Source organism: Pseudophryne corroboree, unplaced genomic scaffold (assembly GCF_028390025.1).
Source record: "Pseudophryne corroboree isolate aPseCor3 unplaced genomic scaffold, aPseCor3.hap2 scaffold_865, whole genome shotgun sequence".
NCBI lineage: Eukaryota > Metazoa > Chordata > Amphibia > Anura > Myobatrachidae > Pseudophryne > Pseudophryne corroboree.
Window position 1 is genome coordinate 54,278 of NW_026970444.1, and position 22,784 is coordinate 77,061.

Consider the following 22,784-nt stretch of genomic DNA (forward strand, 5'->3'; position numbering starts at 1 on the left):
TCATCTCTACCAGGAATAATCATCACACCCTCCTCATCTCTAACAGGAATAATCATCACACCCTCCTCATCTCTAACGAGGATAATCATCACACCCTCCTCATCTCTAACGGGGATAATCATCACACCCTCCTCATCTCTAACGGGGATAATCATCACACCCTCCTCATCTCTAACGGGGATAATCATCACACCCTCCTCATCTCTACCAGGAATAATCATCACACCCTCCTCATCTCTAACAGTGATAATCATCACACCCTCCTCATCTCTAACGGGGATAATCATCACACCCTCCTCATCTCTAACGGGGATAATCATCACACCCTCCTCATCTCTAACGAGGATAATCATCACACCCTCCTCATCTCTAACAGAGATAATCATCACACCCTCCTCATCTCTAACAGGGATAATCATCACACCCTCCTCATCTCTAACAGGGATAATCATCACACCCTCCTCATCTCTAACGGGGATAATCATCACACCCTCCTCATCCCTAACAGTGATAATCATCACACCCTCCTCATCTCTAACGGGGATAATCATCACACCCTCCTCATCTCTAACAGTGATAATCATCACACCCTCCTCATCTCTAACAGTAATAATAATCACACCCTCCTCATCTCTAACGGGGATAATCATCACACCCTCCTCATCTCTAACAGTGATAATCATCACACCCTCCTCATCTCTAACAGAGATAATCATCACACCCTCCTCATCTCTAACAGGGATAATCATCACACCCTCCTCATCTCTAACAGAGATAATCATCACACCCTCCTCATCTCTAACAGGGATAATCATCACACCCTCCTCATCTCTAACGGGGATAATCATCACACCCTCCTCATCCCTAACAGTGATAATCATCACACCCTCCTCATCTCTAACGGGGATAATCATCACACCCTCCTCATCTCTAACAGGGATAATCATCACACCCTCCTCATCTCTAACAGAGATAATCATCACACCCTCCTCATCTCTAACGGGGATAATCATCACACCCTCCTCATCTCTAACGGGGATAATCATCACACCCTCCTCATCTCTACCAGGAATAATCATCACACCCTCCTCATCTCTAACAGGAATAATCATCACACCCTCCTCATCTCTAACGAGGATAATCATCACACCCTCCTCATCTCTAACGGGGATAATCATCACACCCTCCTCATCTCTAACGGGGATAATCATCACACCCTCCTCATCTCTAACGGGGATAATCATCACACCCTCCTCATCTCTAACGGGGATAATCATCACACCCTCCTCATCTCTATAAGTGATAATCATCACACCCTCCTCATCTCTAACAGGGATAATCATCACACCCTCCTCATCTCTAACGGGGATAATCATCACACCCTCCTCATCTCTAACGGGGATAATCATCACACCCTCCTCATCTCTAACGGGGATAATCATCACACCCTCCTCATCTCTAACAGTAATAATCATCACACCCTCCTCATCTCTAACAGGGATAATCATCACACCCTCCTCATCTCTAACGGGGATAATCATCACACCCTCCTCATCTCTAACGAGGATAATCATCACACCCTCCTCATCTCTAACAGGGATAATCATCACACCCTCCTCATCTCTAACAGAGATAATCATCACACCCTCCTCATCTCTAACGGGGATAATCATCACACCCTCCTCATCTCTAACGGGGATAATCATCACACCCTCCTCATCTCTACCAGGAATAATCATCACACCCTCCTCATCTCTAACAGGAATAATCATCACACCCTCCTCATCTCTAACGAGGATAATCATCACACCCTCCTCATCTCTAACGGGGATAATCATCACACCCTCCTCATCTCTAACGGGGATAATCATCACACCCTCCTCATCTCTAACGGGGATAATCATCATACCCTCCTCATCTCTAACGGGGATAATCATCACACCCTCCTCATCTCTATAAGTGATAATCATCACACCCTCCTCATCTCTAACAGGGATAATCATCACACCCTCCTCATCTCTAACGGGGATAATCATCACACCCTCCTCATCTCTAACGGGGATAATCATCACACCCTCCTCATCTCTAACGGGGATAATCATCACACCCTCCTCATCTCTAACAGTAATAATCATCACACCCTCCTCATCTCTAACAGGGATAATCATCACACCCTCCTCATCTCTAACGGGGATAATCATCACACCCTCCTCATCTCTAACGAGGATAATCATCACACCCTCCTCATCTCTAACGGGGATAATCATCACACCCTCCTCATCTCTAACAGGGATAATCATCACACCCTCCTCATCTCTATAAGTGATAATCATCACACCCTCCTCATCTCTAACAGGGATAATCATCACACCCTCCTCATCTCTAACGGGGATAATCATCACACCCTCCTCATCTCTACCAGGAATAATCATCACACCCTCCTCATCTCTAACAGTGATAATCATCACACCCTCCTCATCTCTAACGGGGATAATCATCACACCCTCCTCATCTCTAACGGGGATAATCATCACACCCTCCTCATCTCTACCAGGAATAATCATCACACCCTCCTCATCTCTAACAGTGATAATCATCACACCCTCCTCATCTCTAACGGGGATAATCATCACACCCTCCTCATCTCTAACGGGGATAATCATCACACCCTCCTCATCTCTAACGGGGATAATCATCACACCCTCCTCATCTCTAACGAGGATAATCATCACACCCTCCTCATCTCTAACAGTAATAATCATCACACCCTCCTCATCTCTAACGGGGATAATCATCACACCCTCCTCATCTCTAACGGGGATAATCATCACACCCTCCTCATCTCTAACAGTAATAATCATCACACCCTCCTCATCTCTAACAGGGATAATCATCACACCCTCCTCATCTCTAACGGGGATAATCATCACACCCTCCTCATCTCTAACGAGGATAATCATCACACCCTCCTCATCTCTAACGGGGATAATCATCACACCCTCCTCATCTCTAACAGGGATAATCATCACACCCTCCTCATCTCTATAAGTGATAATCATCACACCCTCCTCATCTCTAACAGGGATAATCATCACACCCTCCTCATCTCTAACGGGGATAATCATCACACCCTCCTCATCTCTAATGGGGATAATCATCACACCCTCCTCATCTCTAACAGGAATAATCATCACACCCTCCTCATCTCTAACAGGGATAATCATCACACCCTCCTCATCTCTATAAGTGATAATCATCACACCCTCCTCATCTCTAACGGGGATAATCATCACACCCTCCTCATCTCTAACGGGGATAATCATCACACCCTCCTCATCTCTAACAGGGATAATCATCACACCCTCCTCATCTCTATAAGTGATAATCATCACACCCTCCTCATCTCTAACAGGGATAATCATCACACCCTCCTCATCTCTAACGGGGATAATCATCACACCCTCCTCATCTCTAACAGGGATAATCATCACACCCTCCTCATCTCTATAAGTGATAATCATCACACCCTCCTCATCTCTAACAGGGATAATCATCACACCCTCCTCATCTCTAACGGGATTAATCATCACACCCTCCTCATCTCTACCAGGAATAATCATCACACCCTCCTCATCTCTAACAGTGATAATCATCACACCCTCCTCATCTCTAACGGGGATAATCATCACACCCTCCTCATCTCTAACGGGGATAATCATCACACCCTCCTCATCTCTACCAGGAATAATCATCACACCCTCCTCATCTCTAACAGTGATAATCATCACACCCTCCTCATCTCTAACGGGGATAATCATCACACCCTCCTCATCTCTAACGGGGATAATCATCACACCCTCCTCATCTCTAACGAGGATAATCATCACACCCTCCTCATCTCTAACAGAGATAATCATCACACCCTCCTCATCTCTAACAGGGATAATCATCACACCCTCCTCATCTCTAACGGGGATAATCATCACACCCTCCTCATCCCTAACAGTGATAATCATCACACCCTCCTCATCTCTAACGGGGATAATCATCACACCCTCCTCATCTCTAACAGTGATAATCATCACACCCTCCTCATCTCTAACAGTAATAATAATCACACCCTCCTCATCTCTAACGGGGATAATCATTACACCCTCCTCATCTCTAACAGAGATAATCATCACACCCTCCTCATCTCTAACAGGGATAATCATCACACCCTCCTCATCTCTAACGGGGATAATCATCACACCCTCCTCATCCCTAACAGTGATAATCATCACACCCTCCTCATCTCTAACGGGGATAATCATCATACCCTCCTCATCTCTAACAGGGATAATCATCACACCCTCCTCATCTCTAACAGAGATAATCATCACACCCTCCTCATCTCTAACAGGGATAATCATCACACCCTCCTCATCTCTAACGGGGATAATCATCACACCCTCCTCATCCCTAACAGTGATAATCATCACACCCTCCTCATCTCTAACGGGGATAATCATCACACCCTCCTCATCTCTAACAGGGATAATCATCACACCCTCCTCATCTTTAACAGGGATAATCATCACACCCTCCTCATCTCTAACAGGGATAATCATCACACCCTCCTCATCTCTAACGGGGATAATCATCACACCCTCCTCATCTCTAACAGAGATAATCATCACACCCTCCTCATCTCTAACAGGGATAACCATCACACCCTCCTCATCTCTACCAGGAATAATCATCACACCCTCCTCATCTCTAACAGGGATAACCATCACACCCTCCTCATCTCTACCAGGAATAATCATCACACCCTCCTCATCTCTAACGGGGATAATCATCACACCCTCCTCATCTCTATAAGTGATAATCATCACACCCTCCTCATCTCTAACGAAGATAATCATCACACCCTCCTCATCTCTAACGGGGATAATCATCACACCCTCCTCATCTCTAACAGGGATAATCATCACACTCTCCTCATCTCTAATGGGGATAATCAACACACCCTCCTCATCTCTAACGGGGATAATCATCACACCCTCCTCATCCCTAACAGCGATAATCATCACACCCTCCTCATCTCTAACAGGGGTAATCATCACACTCCTCATCTCTAACGGGGATAATCATCACACCCTCCTCATCTCTAACAGGGATAATCATCACACCCTCCTCATCTCTAACGGGGATAATCATCACACCCTCCTCATCTCTAACAGGGATAATCATCACACCCTCCTCATCTCTAACAGAGATAATCATCACACCCTCCTCATCTCTAACAGTGATAATCATCACACCCTCCTCATCTATAACAGGGATAATCATCACACCCTCCTCATCTCTAACAGGGATAATCATCACACCCTCCTCATCTCTAACAGGGATAATCATCACACCCTCCTCATCTATAACAGGGATAATCATCACACCCTCCTCATCTCTAACAGGGATAATCATCACACCCTCCTCATCTCTAACAGGGATAATCATCACACCCTCCTCATCTCTAACAGAGATAATCATCACACCCTCCTCATCTCTAACAGGGATAATCATAACACCCTCCTCATCTCTAACAGAGATAATCATCACACCCTCCTCATCTCTAACAGGGATAATCATCACACCCTCCTCATCTCTAACAGAGATAATCATCACACCCTCCTCATCTCTAACAGGGATAATCATCACACCCTCCTCATCTCTAACAGGGGTAATCATCACACTCCTCATCTCTAACGGGGATAATCATCACACCCTCCTCATCTCTAACAGGGATAATCATCACACCCTCCTCATCTCTAACGGGGATAATCATCACACCCTTCTCATCTCTAACAGTGATAATCATCACACCCTCCTCATCTCTAACGGGGATAATCATCACACCCTCCTCATCTCTAACAGGAATAATCATCACACCCTCCTCATCTCTAACGGGGATAATCATCACACACTCCTCATCTCTAATAGTGATAATCATCACACCCTCCTCATCTCTAACGGGGATAATCATCACACCCTCCTCATCTCTAACAGGGGTAATCATCACACTCCTCATCTCTAACAGGGATAATCATCACACCCTCCTCATCTCTAACAGGGATAATCATCACACCCTTCTCATCTCTAACGGGGATAATCATCACACCCTCCTCATCTCTAACAGGGGTAATCATCACACTCCTCATCTCTAACAGGGATAATCATCACACCCTCCTCATCTCTAACAGGGATAATCATCACACCCTTCTCATCTCTAACAGTGATAATCATCACACCCTCCTCATCTCTAACGTGGATAATCATCACACCCTCCTCATCTCTAACAGTGATAATCATCACACCCTCCTCATCTCTAACGTGGATAATCATCACACCCTCCTCATCTCTAACGGGGATAACCATAACACCCTCCTCATCTCTAACGGGGATAATCATCACACCCTCCTCATCTCTAACGGGGATAATCCTCACACCCTCCTCATCTCTAACGGGGATAATCATCACACCCTCCTCATCTCTAACGGGGATAATCATCACACCCTCCTCATCTCTAACGGGGATAATCATCACACCCTCCTCATCTCTAACAGGGATAACATCACACCCTCCTCATCTCTAACAGGGATAATCATTACACCCTCCTCATCTCTAACAGGAATAATCATCACACCCTCCTCATCTCTAACAGGGATAACATCACACCCTCCTCATCTCTAACAGTGATAATCATCACACCCTCCTCATCTCTAACAGGGATAATCATCACACCCTCCTCATCTCTAACTGGGATAATCATCACACTCTCCTCATCTCTAACAGTGATAATCATCACACCCTCCTCATCTCTAACAGTGATAATCATCACACCCTCCTCATCTCTAACAGGGATAATCATCACACCCTCCTCATCTCTAACGGGGATAATCATCACACCCTCTTCATCTCTAACAGGGATAACCATCACATCCTCCTCATCTCTAACGGGGATAATCATCACACCCTCCTCATCTCTAACGGGGATAATTATAACACCCTCCTCATCTCTAACAGGGATAATCATCACACCCTCCTCATCTCTAACGGGGATAATCATCACACCCTCCTCATCTCTAACAGGGATAATCATCACACCCTCCTCATCTCTAACAGTGATAATCATCACACCCTCCTCATCTCTAACAGGGACAATCATCACACCCTTCACACCCTCCTCATCTCTAACAGGGATAATCATCACACCCTCCTCATCTCTAACGGGGATAATCATCACACCCTCCTCATCTCTAACAGGGATAATCATCACACCCTCCTCATCTCTAACAGGGATAATCATCACACCCTCCTCATCTATAATCATCACACCCTCCTCATCTCTAACAGGGATAATCATCACACCCTCCTCATCTATAACAGGGATAATCATCACACCCTCCTCATCTCTAACAGGGATAATCATCACACCCTCCTCATCTATAACAGGGATAATCATCACACCCTCCTCATCTCTAACGGGGATAATCATCACACCCTCCTCATCTCTAACGGGGATAATCATCACACCCTCCTCATCTCTAACAGGGATAATCATCACACCCTCCTCATCTCTAACAGGGATAATCATCACACCCTCCTCATCTCTAACAGTGATAATCATCACACCCTCCTCATCTCTATCAGGGATAATCATCACACCCTCCTCATCTATAACAGGGATAATCATCACACCCTCCTCATCTCTAACAGGGATAATCATCACACCCTCCTCATCTCTAACAGGGATAATCATCACACCCTCCTCATCTCTAACAGGGATAATCATAACACCCTCCTCATCTCTAACGGGGATAATCATCACACCCTCCTCATCTCTAACAGGGATAATCATCACACCCTCCTCATCTATAACAGGGATAATCATCACACCCTCCTCATCTCTAACAGGGATAATCATCACACCCTCCTCATCTCTAACAGGGATAATCATCACACCCTCCTCATCTCTAACAGTGATAATCATCACACCCTCATCATCCCTAACAGGGATAATCATCACACCCTCCTCATCTCTAACAGGGATAATCATCACACCCTCCTCATCTCTAACGGGGATAATCATCACACCCTCCTCATCTCTAACAGTGATAATCATCACACCCTCCTCATCTCTAACGGGGATAATCATCACACCCTCCTCATCTCTAACAGGGATAATCATCACACCCTCCTCATCTCTAACAGGGATAATCATCACACCCTCCTCATCTCTAACAGTGATAATCATCACACCCTCCTCATCTCTAACAGAGATAATCATCACACCCTCCTCATCTCTAACAGTGATAATCATCACACCCTCCTCATCTCTAACGGGGATAATCATCACACCCTCCTCATCTCTAACAGGGATAATCATCACACCCTCCTCATCTCTAACAGAGATAATCATCACACCCTCCTCATCTCTAACGGGGATAATCATCACACACTCCTCATCTCTAACGGGGATAATCATCACACCCTCCTCATCTCTAACGGGGATAATCATCACACCCTCCTCATCTCTAACGGGGATAATCATCACACCCTCCTCATCTCTAACGGGGATAATCATCACACCCTCCTCATCTCTAACAGGGATAATCATCACACCCTCCTCATCTCTAACAGAGATAATCATCACACCCTCCTCATCTCTAACGGGGATAATCATCACACACTCCTCATCTCTAACGGGGATAATCATCACACCCTCCTCATCTCTAACAGGGATAATCATCACACCCTCCTCATCTCTAACAGTGATAATCATCACACCCTCCTCATCTCTAACAGGGATAATCATCACACCCTCCTCATCTCTAACAGTGATAATCATCACACCCTCCTCATCTCTAACAGGGATAATCATCACACCCTCCTCATCTCTAACAGGGATAATCATCACACCCTCCTCATCTCTAACAGTGATAATCATCACACCCTCCTCATCTCTAACGGGGATAATCATCACACCCTCCTCATCTCTAACAGGGATAATCATCACACCCTCCTCATCTCTAACAGGGATAATCATCACACCCTCCTCATCTCTAACAGGGATAATCATAACACCCTCCTCATCTCTAACAGAGATAATCATCACACCCTCCTCATCTCTAACAGGGATAATCATCACACCCTCCTCATCTCTAACAGGGATAATCATCACACCCTCCTCATCTCTAACAGTGATAATCATCACACCCTCCTCATCTCTAACAGGGATAATCATCACACCCTCCTCATCTATAACAGGGATAATCATCACACCCTCCTCATCTCTAACAGGTATAATCATCACACCCTCCTCATCTCTAACAGGGATAATCATCACACCCTCCTCATCTCTAACAGGGATAATCATAACACCCTCCTCATCTCTAACGGGGATAATCATCACACCCTCCTCATCTCTAACAGGGACAATATTCACACCCTCCTCATCTATAACAGGGATAATCATCACACCCTCCTCATCTCTAACAGGGATAATCATCACACCCTCCTCATCTCTAACAGGGATAATCATCACACCCTCCTCATCTCTAACAGTGATAATCATCACACCCTCATCATCCCTAACAGGGATAATCATCACACCCTCCTCATCTCTAACAGGGATAATCATCACACCCTCCTCATCTCTAACGGGGATAATCATCACACCCTCCTCATCTCTAACGGGGATAATCATCACACCCTCCTCATCTCTAACGGGGATAATCATCACACCCTCCTCATCTCTAACAGGGATAATCATCACACCCTCCTCATCTCTAACAGGGATAATCATCACACCCTCCTCATCTCTAACAGTGATAATCATCACACCCTCCTCATCTCTAACAGAGATAATCATCACACCCTCCTCATCTCTAACAGTGATAATCATCACACCCTCCTCATCTCTAACGGGGATAATCATCACACCCTCCTCATCTCTAACAGGGATAATCATCACACCCTCCTCATCTCTAACAGAGATAATCATCACACCCTCCTCATCTCTAACGGGGATAATCATCACACACTCCTCATCTCTAACGGGGATAATCATCACACCCTCCTCATCTCTAACGGGGATAATCATCACACCCTCCTCATCTCTAACGGGGATAATCATCACACCCTCCTCATCTCTAACGGGGATAATCATCACACCCTCCTCATCTCTAACAGGGATAATCATCACACCCTCCTCATCTCTAACAGAGATAATCATCACACCCTCCTCATCTCTAACGGGGATAATCATCACACACTCCTCATCTCTAACGGGGATAATCATCACACCCTCCTCATCTCTAACAGGGATAATCATCACACCCTCCTCATCTCTAACAGTGATAATCATCACACCCTCCTCATCTCTAACAGGGATAATCATCACACCCTCCTCATCTCTAACAGTGATAATCATCACACCCTCCTCATCTCTAACAGGGATAATCATCACACCCTCCTCATCTCTAACAGGGATAATCATCACACCCTCCTCATCTCTAACAGTGATAATCATCACACCCTCCTCATCTCTAACGGGGATAATCATCACACCCTCCTCATCTCTAACAGGGATAATCATCACACCCTCCTCATCTCTAACAGGGATAATCATCACACCCTCCTCATCTCTAACAGGGATAATCATAACACCCTCCTCATCTCTAACAGAGATAATCATCACACCCTCCTCATCTCTAACAGGGATAATCATAACACCCTCCTCATCTCTAACAGAGATAATCATCACACCCTCCTCATCTCTAACAGGGATAATCATCACACCCTCCTCATCTCTAACAGAGATAATCATCACACCCTCCTCATCTCTAACAGGGATAATCATCACACCCTCCTCATCTATAACAGGGATAATCATCACACCCTCCTCATCTCTAACAGGGATAATCATCACACCCTCCTCATCTCTAACAGGGATAATCATAACACCCTCCTCATCTCTAACAGAGATAATCATCACACCCTCTTCATCTCTAACAGGGATAATCATCACACCCTCCTCATCTCTAACAGAGATAATCATCACACCCTCCTCATCTCTAACAGGGATAATCATAACACCCTCCTCATCTCTAACAGGGATAATCATAACACCCTCCTCATCTCTAACAGAGATAATTATCACACCCTCCTCATCTCTAACAGAGATAATCATCACACCCTCCTCATCTCTAACAGAGATAATCATCACACCCTCCTCATCTATAACAGGGATAATCATCACACCCTCCTCATCTCTAGCAGAGATAATCATCACACCCTCCTCATCTCTAACAGAGATAATCATCACACCCTCCTCATCTCTAACAGAGATAATCATCACACCCTCCTCATCTATAACAGGGATAATCATCACACCCTCCTCATCTCTAACAGGGATAATCATCACACCCTCCTCATCTCTAACAGGGATAATCATCACACCCTCCTCATCTATAACAGGGATAATCATCACACCCTCCTCATCTCTAACAGGGATAATCATCACACCCTCCTCATCTGTAATAACAGCAGATTCTGGTCGATGATGCAGAGTAATGTGTTTCTCCTTCTCTATGATTCTGATCTTCTCTCGTGCTGTCGTCTCCTGACCCTTTTCCTTTTTCTCCCCTCTTTCTCTCAGTCATGGACCTCCTGTATTGGCGAGACATCGCTCTTTCTGCCGGCTGTCTCACCGGACTAACCCTGTGCCTGCTGTGTCTCATTCAGTACAGTGTGATCAGCGTTATCTCGTACGCCTGTCTCCTCCTCCTAAGTGCGACGTTCACAGTTTGGGTTTACAGTAAACTTCTGCACACAATCAAAAAAGGAGATGGAGTGAACCCTTTCCAGTAAGTGACAGCGCCGTCTACAGGGGAGCGCGGGGGTGTAGTGTGCGCACTCTCTGTATATGATGTAGCAGAGTGTTGTTACTCAGTGTAGGAGGTATCAGGGGCAGGGGTGTAGTGTGTGCACTCTCTGTATATGATGTAGCAGAGTGTTACTCAGTGTAGGAGGTATCAGAGTGCGGGGGTGTAGTGTGCGCACTCTCTGTATATGATGTAGCAGAGTGTTGTTACTCAGTGTAGGAGGTATCAGAGTGCAGGGGTGTAGTGTGCGCATTCTCTGTATATGATGTAGCAGAGTGTTGTTACTCAGTGTAGGAGGTATCAGGGGCAGGGGTGTAGTGTGTGCACTCTCTGTATATGATGTAGCAGAGTGTTACTCAGTGTAGGAGGTATCAGAGTGCGGGGGTGTAGTGTGCGCACTCTCTGTATATGATGTAGCAGAGTGTTGTTACTCAGTGTAGGAGGTATCAGAGTGCAGGGGTGTAGTGTGCGCATTCTCTGTATATGATGTAGCAGAGTGTTGTTACTCAGTGTAGGAGGTATCAGGGGCAGGGGTGTAGTGTGCTCACTCTCTGTATATGATGTAGTAATGTGTTGTTGGTCGGTGTAGGAGGTATCAGGGGCAGGGGTGTAGTGTGCACACTCTCTGTATATGATATAGCAGAGTGTTGTTACTCAGTGTAGGCGGTATCAGAGTGCGGGGGTGTAGTGTGAGCACTCTCTTTATATGATGTAGCAGAGTGTTGTTGGTCGTGTAGGAGGTATCAGAGTGCGGGGGTGTAGTGTGCGCACTATCTGTATATGATGTAGTAGTGTGTTGTTGGTCGGTGTAGGAGGTATCAGAGAGCAGGGGTGTAGTGTGCGCACTCTCTGTATATGATGTAGCAGAGTGTTGTTGGTCGGTGTAGGAGGTATCAGATGGCAGGGGTGTAGTGTGCGCATTCTCTGTATATGATGTAGCAGAGTGTTGTTACTCAGTGTAGGAGGTATCAGGGGGCAGGGGTGTAGTGTGCACACTCTCTGTATATGATGTAGCAAAGTGTTGTTACTCAGTGTAGGCGGTATCAGAGTGCGGGGGTGTAGTGTGAGCACTCTCTTTATATGATGTAGCAGAGTGTTGTTGGTCGTGTAGGAGGTATCAGAGTGCGGGGGTGTAGTGTGCACACTCTCTATATATGATGTAGTAGTGTGTTGTTGGTCGGTGTGGGAGGTATCAGAGGGCAGGGGTGAAAGTGTGCGCACTCTCTGTATATGATGTAGCAGAGTGTTGTTGGTCGGTGTAGGAGGTATCAGATGGCAGGGGTGTAGTGTGTGCACTCTCTGTATATGATGTAGCAAAGTGTTGTTACTCAGTGTAGGAGGTATCAGAGTGCGGGGGTGTAGTGTGCGCACTCTCTGTATATGATGTAGCAGAGTGTTGTTACTCAGTGTAGGAGGTATCAGAGGGCAGGGGTGTAGTGTGCTCACTCTCTGTATATGATGTAGCAGTGTGTTGTTACTCAGTGTAGGAGGTATCAGGGGGCAGGGGTGTAGTGTACACACTCTCTGTATATGATGTAGCAGAGTGTTGTTACTCAGTGTAGGAGGTATCAGAGTGCGGGGGTGTAGTGTGCTCACTCTCTGTATATGATGTAGCAGAGTGTTGTTGGTCGGTGTAGGAGGTATCAGAGTGTGGGGGTGTAGTGTGCACATTCTCTGTATATGATGTAGCATAGTGTTGTTACTCAGTGTAGGAGGTATCAGGGGGCAGGGGTGTAGTGTGTGCACTCTCTGTATATGATGTAGCAGAGTGTTGTTACTCACTGTAGGAGGTATCAGAGTGCGGGGGTGTAGTGTGAGCACTCTCTTTATATGATGTAGCAGAGTGTTGTTGGTCGTGTAGGAGGTATCAGAGTGCGGGGGTGTAGTGTGCGCACTCTCTGTATATGATGTAGTAGTGTGTTGTTGGTCGGTGTAGGAGGTATCAGAGAGCAGGGGTGTAGTGTGCGCACTCTCTGTATATGATGTAGCAGAGTGTTGTTGGTCGGTGTAGGAGGTATCAGATGGCAGGGGTGTAGTGTGTGCACTCTCTGTATATGATGTAGCAGAGTGTTGCTACTCAGTGTAGGAGGTATCAGAGTGCGGGGGTGTAGTGTGCGCACTCTCTGTATATGATGTAGCAGAGTGTTGTTACTCAGTGTAGGAGGTATCAGGGGGCAGGTGTGTAGTGTGCACACTCTCTGTATATGATGTAGCAGAGTGTTGTTACTCAGTGTAGGCGCTATCAGAGTTCGGGGAGTGTAGTGTGAGCACTCTCTTTATATGATGTAGCAAAGTGTTGTTGATCGTGTAGGAGGTGTCAGAGTGCGGGGGTGTAGTGTGCTCACTCTCTGTATATGATGTAGCAGAGTGTTGTTGGTCGGTGTAGGAGGTATCAAAGTGTGGGGGTGTAGTGTGCGCATTCTCTGTATATGATGTAGCAGAGTGTTGTTACTCACTGTAGGAGGTATCAGGGGGCAGGGGTGTAGTGTGTGCACTCTCTGTATATGATGTAGCAGAGTGTTGTTGGTCGGTGTAGGAGGTATCAGAGTGCGGGGGTGTAGTGTGCGCACTCTCTGTATATGATGTAGCAGAGTGTTGTTACTCAGTGTAGGAGGTATCAGAGTGCAGGGGTGTAGTGTGCGCATTCTCTGTATATGATGTAGCAGAGTGTTGTTACTCAGTGTAGGAGGTATCAGAGTGCGGGGGAGTAGTGTGCTCACTCTCTGTATATGATGTAGCAGAGTGTTGTTACTCAGTGTAGGAGGTATCAGGGGGCAGGGGTGTAGTGTGCGCACTCTCTGTATATGATGTAGCAGAGTGTTGTTGGTCGGTGTATGAGGTATCAGAGTGCGGGAGTGTAGTGTGTGCACTCAATGTATATGATGTATCAGAGTGTTGTTACTCAGTGTAGGAGGTATCAGGGGGCAGGGGTGTAGTGTGCGCACTCTCTGTATATGATGTAGCAGAGTGTTGTTACTCAGTGTAGGAGGTATCAGGAGCGGGGGTGTAGTGTGCACACTCTGTATATGATGTAGCAGAGTGTTGTTACTCAGTGTAGGAGGTATCAGGGGCGGGGGTGTAGTGTGCGCACTCTCTGTATATGATGTAGCAGAGTGTTGTTACTCAGTGTAGGAGGTATCAGGGCGCAGGGGTGTAGTGTGCGCACTCTCTGTATATGATGTAGCAGAGTTTGTTACTCAGTGTAGGAGGTATCAGGGGGCAGGGGTGTAGTGTGCTCACTCTCTGTATATGATGTAGCAGAGTGTTGTTACTCAGTGTAGGAGTTATCAGGGGGCAGGGGTGTAGTCTGTGTATTCTCTGTATATGATGTATCAGAGTGTTGTTACTCAGTGTAGTAGGTATCAAGGGGCAGGGGTGTAGTGTGCGCACTCTCTGTATATGATGTAGCAGAGTGTTGTTGGTCGGTGTAGGAGGTATAAGAGGGCAGGGGTGTAGTGTGCGCAGTCTCTGTATATGATGTAGCAGAGTGTTGGTCGGTGTAGGAGGTATCAGAGTGCGGGGGTGTAGTGTGCGCACTCTCTGTATATGATGTAGCAGAGTGTTGTTACTCAGTGTAGGAGGTATCAGGGGGCAGGGGTGTAGTGTGCGCACTCTCTGTATATGATGTAGCAGAGTGTTGTTACTCAGTGTAGGAGGTATCAGGGGCGGGGGTGTAGTGTGCGCACTCTCTGTATATGATGTAGCAGAGTGTTGTTACTCAGTGTAGGAGGTATCAGGGCGCAGGGGTGTAGTGTGCGCACTCTCTGTATATGATGTAGCAGAGTGTTTTTACTCAGTGTATGAGGTATCAGGAGCGGGGGTGTAGTGTGCGCACTCTCTGTATATGATGTAGCAGAGTGTTGTTACTCGGTGTAGGAGGTATCAGGGGGCAGTGGTGTAGTGTGCGCACTCTCTGTATATGATGTAGTAGGGTGTTGTTACTCAGTGTAGGAGGTATCAGGGGGCAGGGGTGTAGTGTGTGCACTCTCTGTATATGATGTAGCAGAGTATTGTTACTTAGTGTAGGAGATATCAGGGGGCAGGGGTGTAGTGTGCGCATTCTCTGTATATGATGTAGCAGAGTGTTCTTACTCAGTGTAGGAGGGGGTGTAGTGTGCGCACTCTCTGTATATGATGTAGCAGAGTGTTGTTACTCAGTGTAGGAGGTATCAGGGGGCAGGGGTGTAGTGTGCTCACTCTCTGTATATGATGTAGCAGAGTGTTGTTACTCAGTGTAGGAGGTATCAGGGGCGGGGGTGTAGTGTGCGCACTCTCTGTATATGATGTAGCAGAGTGTTGTTACTCAGTGTAGGAAGTATCAGGGGGCAGGGGTGTAGTGTGCGCACTCTCTGTATATGATGTATTAGGGTGTTGTTACTCAGTTTAGGAGGTATCAGGGGGCAGGGGTTTAGTGTGTGCACTCTCTGTATATGATGTAGCAGAGTGTTGTTACTCAGTGTAGGAGGTATCAGGGGGCAGGGGGGTATTGTGTGCACTCTCTGTATATGATGTAGCAGAGTGTTGTTACTCAGTGTAGGAGGTATCAGATGGCAGGGGTGTAGTGTGCACACTCTCTGTATATGATGTAGCAGAGTATTGTTACTCAGTGTAGGAAGTATCAGAGTGTGGGGGTGTAGTGTGCGCACTCTCTGTATATGATGTAGCAGAGTGTTGTTACTCAGTGTAGGAGGTATCAGGGGGCAGGGGTGTAGTGTGCGCACTCTCTGTATATGATGTAGCAGAGTGTTGTTACTCAGTGTAGGAGGTATCAGGGGGCAGGGGTGTAGTGCGCGCACTCTCTGTATATGATGTATTAGGGTGTTGTTACTCAGTGTAGGAGGTATCAGGGGGCAGGGGTTTAGTGTGTGCACTCTCTGTATATGATGTAGCAGAGTGTTGTTACTCAGTGTAGGAGGTATCAGGGGGCAAGGGTGTAGTGTGCACACTCTCTGTATATGATGTAGCAGAGTGTTGTTACTCAGTGTAGGAAGTATCAGAGTGTGGGGGTGTAGTGTGCGCACTCTCTGTATATGATGTAGTAGAGTGTTGTTACTCAGTGTAGGAGGTATCAGGGCGCAGGGGTGTAGTGTGCGCACTCTCTGTATATGATGTAGCAGAGTGTTGTTACTCAGTGTATGAGGTATCAGGGGCGGGGGTGTAGTGTGCGCAATCTCTGTATATGATGTAGCAGAGTGTTGTTACTCGGTGTAGGAGGTATCAGGGGGCAGTGGTGTAGTGTGCGCACTCTCTGTATATGATGTAGTAGGGTGTTGTTACTCAGTGTAGGAGGTATCAGGGGGCAGGGGTGTAGTGTGTGCACTCTCTGTATATGATGTAGCAGAGTGTTGTTACTCAGTGTAGGAGGTATCAGGGGGCAGGGGTGTAGTGTGCGCATTCTCTGTATATGATGTAGCAGAGTGTTCTTACTCAGTGTAGGAGGTATCAGGGGGCGGGGGTGTAGTGTGCGCACTCTCTGTATATGATGTAGCAGAGTGTTGTTACTCAGTGTAGGAGGTATCAGGGGGCAGGGGTGTAGTGTGCTCACTCTCTGTATATGATGTAGCAGAGTGTTGTTACTCAGTGTAGGAGGTATCAGGGGCGGGGGTGTAGTGTGCGCACTCTCTGTATATGATGTAGCAGAGTGTTGTTACTCAGTGTAGGAGGTATCAGGGGGCAGGGGTGTAGTGTGCGCACTCTCTGTATATGATGTAGCAGAGTGTTGTTACTCAGTGTAGGAGGTATCAGGGGGCAGGGGTGTAGTGCGCGCACTCTCTGTATATGATGTATTAGGGTGTTGTTACTCAGTGTAGGAGGTATCAGGAGGCAGGGGTTTAGTGTGTGCACACCCTGTATATGATGTAGCAGAGTGTTGTTACTCAGTGTAGGAGGTATCAGGGGGCAGGGGGGTAGTGTGTGTACTCTCTGTATATGATGTAGCAGAGTGTTGTTACTCAGTGTAGGAGGTATCAGATGGCAGGGGTGTAGTGTGCACACTCTCTGTATATGATGTAGCAGAGTGTTGTTACTCAGTGTAGGAAGTATCAGAGTGTGGGGGTGTAGTGTGCGCATTCTCTGTATATGATGTAGCAGAGTGTTGTTACTCAGTGTAGGAAGTATCAGAGTGCGGGGGTGTAGTGTGCACACTCTCTGTATATGATGTAGCAGATCACTGTTACGCAGTATAGGAGGTATCAGAGTGTGGGGGTGTAGTGTGCGCACTCTCTGTATATGATGTAGTAGAGTGTTGTTGGTCGGTGTAGGAGGTATAAGAGTGCGGGGGTGTAGTGTGCACACTCTCTGTATATGATGTAGCAGAGTGTTGTTACTCAGTGTAGGAAGTATCAGAGTGCGGGGGTGTAGTGTGCACACTCTCTGTATATGATGTAGCTGATCACTGTTACGCAGTATAGGAGGTATCAGAGTGTGGGGGTGTAGTGTGCGCACTCTCTGTATATGATGTAGCAGAGTGTTGTTGGTCGGTGTAGGAGGTATAAGAGTGCGGGGTTGTAGTGTGCACACTCTCTGTATATGATGTAGCAGAGTGTTGTTACTCAGTGTAGGAGGTATCGGGGCAAGGGTGTAGTGTGTGCACTCTCTGTATATGATGTAGCAGAGTGTTGTTACTCAGTGTAGGTGGTATCAGAGTGCGGGGGTGTAGTGTGCGCATTCTCTGTATATGATGTAGCAGAGTGTTGTTACTCAGTGTAGGAAGTATCAGAGTGTGGGGGTGTAGTGTGCGCACTCTCTGTATATGATGTAGCAGAGTGTTGTTACTCAGTGTAGGAGGTATCAGGGCGCAGGGGTGTAGTGTGCGCACTCTCTGTATATGATGTAGCAGAGTGTTGTTACTCGGTGTAGGAGGTATCAGGGGCGGGGGTGTAGTGTGCGCACTCTCTGTATATGATGTAGCAGAGTGTTGTTACTCGGTGTAGGAGGTATCAGGGGGCAGTGGTGTAGTGTGCGCACTCTCTGTATATGATGTAGTAGGGTGTTGTTACTCAGTGTAGGAGGTATCAGGGGGCAAGGGTGTAGTGTGTGCACTCTCTGTATATGATGTAGCAGAGTGTTGTTACCCAGTGTAGGAGGTATCAGGGGGCAGGGGTGTAGTGTGCGCATTCTCTGTATATGATGTAGCAGAGTGTTCTTACTCAGTGTAGGAGGTATCAGGGGGCGGGGGTGTAGTGTGCGCACTCTCTGTATATGATGTAGCAGAGTGTTGTTACTCAGTGTAGGAGGTATCAGGGGGCAGGGGTGTAGTGTGCTCACTCTCTGTATATGATGTAGCAGAGTGTTGTTACTCAGTGTAGGAAGTATCAGAGTGTGGGGGTGTAGTGTGCGCACTCTCTGTATATGATGTAGCAGAGTGTTGTTACTCAGTGTAGGAGGTATCAGGGGCGGGGGTGTAGTGTGCGCACTCTCTGTATATGATGTAGCAGAGTGTTGTTACTCGGTGTAGGAGGTATCAGGGGGCAGTGGTGTAGTGTGCGCACTCTCTGTATATGATGTAGTAGGGTGTTGTTACTCAGTGTAGGAGGTATCAGGGGGCAAGGGTGTAGTGTGTGCACTCTCTGTATATGATGTAGCAGAGTGTTGTTACCCAGTGTAGGAGGTATCAGGGGGCAGGGGTGTAGTGTGCGCATTCTCTGTATATGATGTAGCAGAGTGTTCTTACTCAGTGTAGGAGGTATCAGGGGGCGGGGGTGTAGTGTGCGCACTCTCTGTATATGATGTAGCAGAGTGTTGTTACTCAGTGTAGGAGGTATCAGGGGGCAGGGGTGTAGTGTGCTCACTCTCTGTATATGATGTAGCAGAGTGTTGTTACTCAGTGTAGGAGGTATCAGGGGCGGGGGTGTAGTGTGCGCACTCTCTGTATATGATGTAGCAGAGTGTTGTTACTCAGTGTAGGAGGTATCAGGGGGCAGGGGTGTAGTGTGCGCACTCTCTGTATATGATGTAGCAGAGTGTTGTTACTCAGTGTAGGAGGTATCAGGGGGCAGGGGTGTAGTGCGCGCACTCTCTGTATATGATGTATTAGGGTGTTGTTACTCAGTGTAGGAGGTATCAGGAGGCAGGGGTTTAGTGTGTGCACTCTCTGTATATGATGTAGCAGAGTGTTGTTACTCAGTGTAGGAGGTATCAGGGGGCAGGGGGGTAGTGTGTGTACTCTCTGTATATGATGTAGCAGAGTGTTGTTACTCAGTGTAGGAGGTATCAGATGGCAGGGGTGTAGTGTGCACACTCTCTGTATATGATGTAGCAGAGTGTTGTTACTCAGTGTAGGAAGTATCAGAGTGTGGGGGTGTAGTGTGCGCATTCTCTGTATATGATGTAGCAGAGTGTTGTTACTCAGTGTAGGAAGTATCAGAGTGCGGGGGTGTAGTGTGCACACTCTCTGTATATGATGTAGCAGATCACTGTTACGCAGTATAGGAGGTATCAGAGTGTGGGGGTGTAGTGTGCGCACTCTCTGTATATGATGTAGCAGAGTGTTGTTGGTCGGTGTAGGAGGTATAAGAGTGCGGGGGTGTAGTGTGCACACTCTCTGTATATGATGTAGCAGAGTGTTGTTACTCAGTGTAGGAAGTATCAGAGTGCGGGGGTGTAGTGTGCACACTCTCTGTATATGATGTAGCAGATCACTGTTACGCAGTATAGGAGGTATCAGAGTGTGGGGGTGTAGTGTGCGCACTCTCTGTATATGATGTAGCAGAGTGTTGTTGGTCGGTGTAGGAGGTATAAGAGTGCGGGGGTGTAGTGTGCACACTCTCTGTATATGATGTAGCAGAGTGTTGTTACTCAGTGTAGGAGGTATCGGGGCAAGGGTGTAGTGTGTGCACTCTCTGTATATGATGTAGCAGAGTGTTGTTACTCAGTGTAGGTGGTATCAGAGTGCGGGGGTGTAGTGTGCGCATTCTCTGTATATGATGTAGCAGAGTGTTGTTACTCAGTGTAGGAGGTATCAAGGGGCAGGGGTGTAGTGTGCGCACTCTCTGTAAATGATGTAGCAGAGTGTTGTTACTCAGTGTATGAGGTATCGGGGCAGGGGTGTAGTGTGCGTATTCTCTGTATATGATGTAGCAGAGTGTTGCTGCTCGGTGTAATGTGCACACTCTCTGTATATGATGTAGCAGAGTGTTTCTGCTCGGTGTAATGTGCACACTCTCTGTATATGATGTAGCAGAGTGTTGCTGCTAGGAATAATGTGCGCACTCTGAATATGATGTAGGAGAGCATTGTTGTTTGGTGTAGGAGGTATCAGTGTTCGGGAATGTAGTGTATGCACTCTCTGTATTTGATGTAACAGAGTGTTGCTGCTCGGTGTAATGTGCAGCGTGTCTCTGTATATGATGTAGCAGAGCATTTTTGCTTGGTGTAGGAGATATCAGGGTTCAGGGATGTAGTGTATGCACTCTCTGTATATGATGTAGCAGAGTGTTGCTGCTCGGTGTAATGTGCGCACTTTCTGTATATGATGTAGCAGAGCATTGCTGTTTGGTGTATTATGCGCACTCTCTGTATATGATGTAGCAGAGCATTGTTGCTTTGTGTAGGAGGTATCAGTGTTCGGGGATGTAGTGTATGCACTCTTTGTATATGATGTAGCAGAGTGTTGCTGCTCGGTGTAATGTGCACACTCTCTGTATATGATGTAGCAGAGCATTGTTGCTTGGTGTAGGAGATATCAGGGTTCAGGGATGTAGTGTATGCACTCTCTGTATATGATGTAGCAGAGTGTTGCTGTTCGGTGTAATGTGCACACTCTCTGTATATGATGTAGCAGAGCATTGTTGCTTGGTGTAGGAGATATCAGGGTTCAGGGATGTAGTGTATGCACTCTCTGTATATGATGTAGCAGAGTGTTGCTGTTCGGTGTAATGTGCACACTCTCTGTATATGATGTAGCAGAGCATTGTTGCTTGGTGTAGGAGATATCAGGGTTCAGGGATGTAGTGTATGCACTCTCTGTATATGATGTAGCAGAGTGTTGCTGCTCGGTGTAATGTGCGCACTTTCTGTATATGATGTAGCAGAGCATTGCTGTTTGGTATATTATGCGCACTCTCTGTATATGATGTAGCAGAGCATTGTTGCTTTGTGTAGGAGGTATCAGTGTTCGGGGATGTAGTGTATGCACTCTCTGTATATGATGTAGCAGAGTGTTGCTGCTCGGTGTAATGTGCACACTCTCTGTATATGATGTAGCAGAGCATTGTTGCTTGGTGTAGGAGATATCAGGGTTCAGGGATGTAGTGTATGCACTCTCTGTATATGATGTAGCAGAGTGTTGCTGTTCGGTGTAATGTGCACACTCTCTGTATATGATGTAGCAGAGCATTGTTGCTTGGTGTAGGAGATATCAGGGTTCAGGGATGTAGTGTATGCACTCTCTGTATATGATGTAGCAGAGTGTTGCTGCTCGGTGTAATGTGCGCACTCTCTGTATATGATGTAGCAGAGCATTGCTGTTTGGTGTATTGTGCGCACTCTCTGTATATGATGTAGCAGAGCATTGTTGCTTTGTGTAGGAGGTATCAGTGTTCGGGGATGTAGTGTATACACTCTCTGTATATGATGTAGCAGAGAGTTGCTGCTCGGTGTAATGTGCACACTCTCTGTATATGATGTAGCAGAGTGTTGTGGCTCCGTGTAGCAGAGTGTTGTGGCTCGGTCTTGCAGAGTGTAATGTGCACACTCTCTGTATATGATGTAGCAGAGTGCTGTGGCTCGGTGTAATGTGCACACTTTCTGTATATGATGTAGCAGAGTGCTGTGGCTCGGTCTAGCAGAGTGTTGCTGCTCGGTGTAATGTGTGCACTCTCTGTATATGATGTAGTAGAGCATTGTTGGTTGGTTTAG

At 46.7% G+C, this 22,784-nt stretch overlaps 1 protein-coding gene across 1 annotated transcript in view; it reads left to right on the forward strand.

Annotated features, from left to right (window-relative positions):
- The window catches only part of LOC135043493 (reticulon-2-like), a 123,543-nt gene that overhangs the window by 25,569 nt on the left and 75,190 nt on the right, over window positions 1-22,784 (forward strand). Inside the window, exon 2 of the mRNA XM_063955118.1 lies at window positions 11,702-11,909. Within this exon, the coding sequence (XP_063811188.1) occupies window positions 11,702-11,909 (208 nt within the window). The remainder of the gene's footprint in view (window positions 1-11,701; window positions 11,910-22,784) is intronic.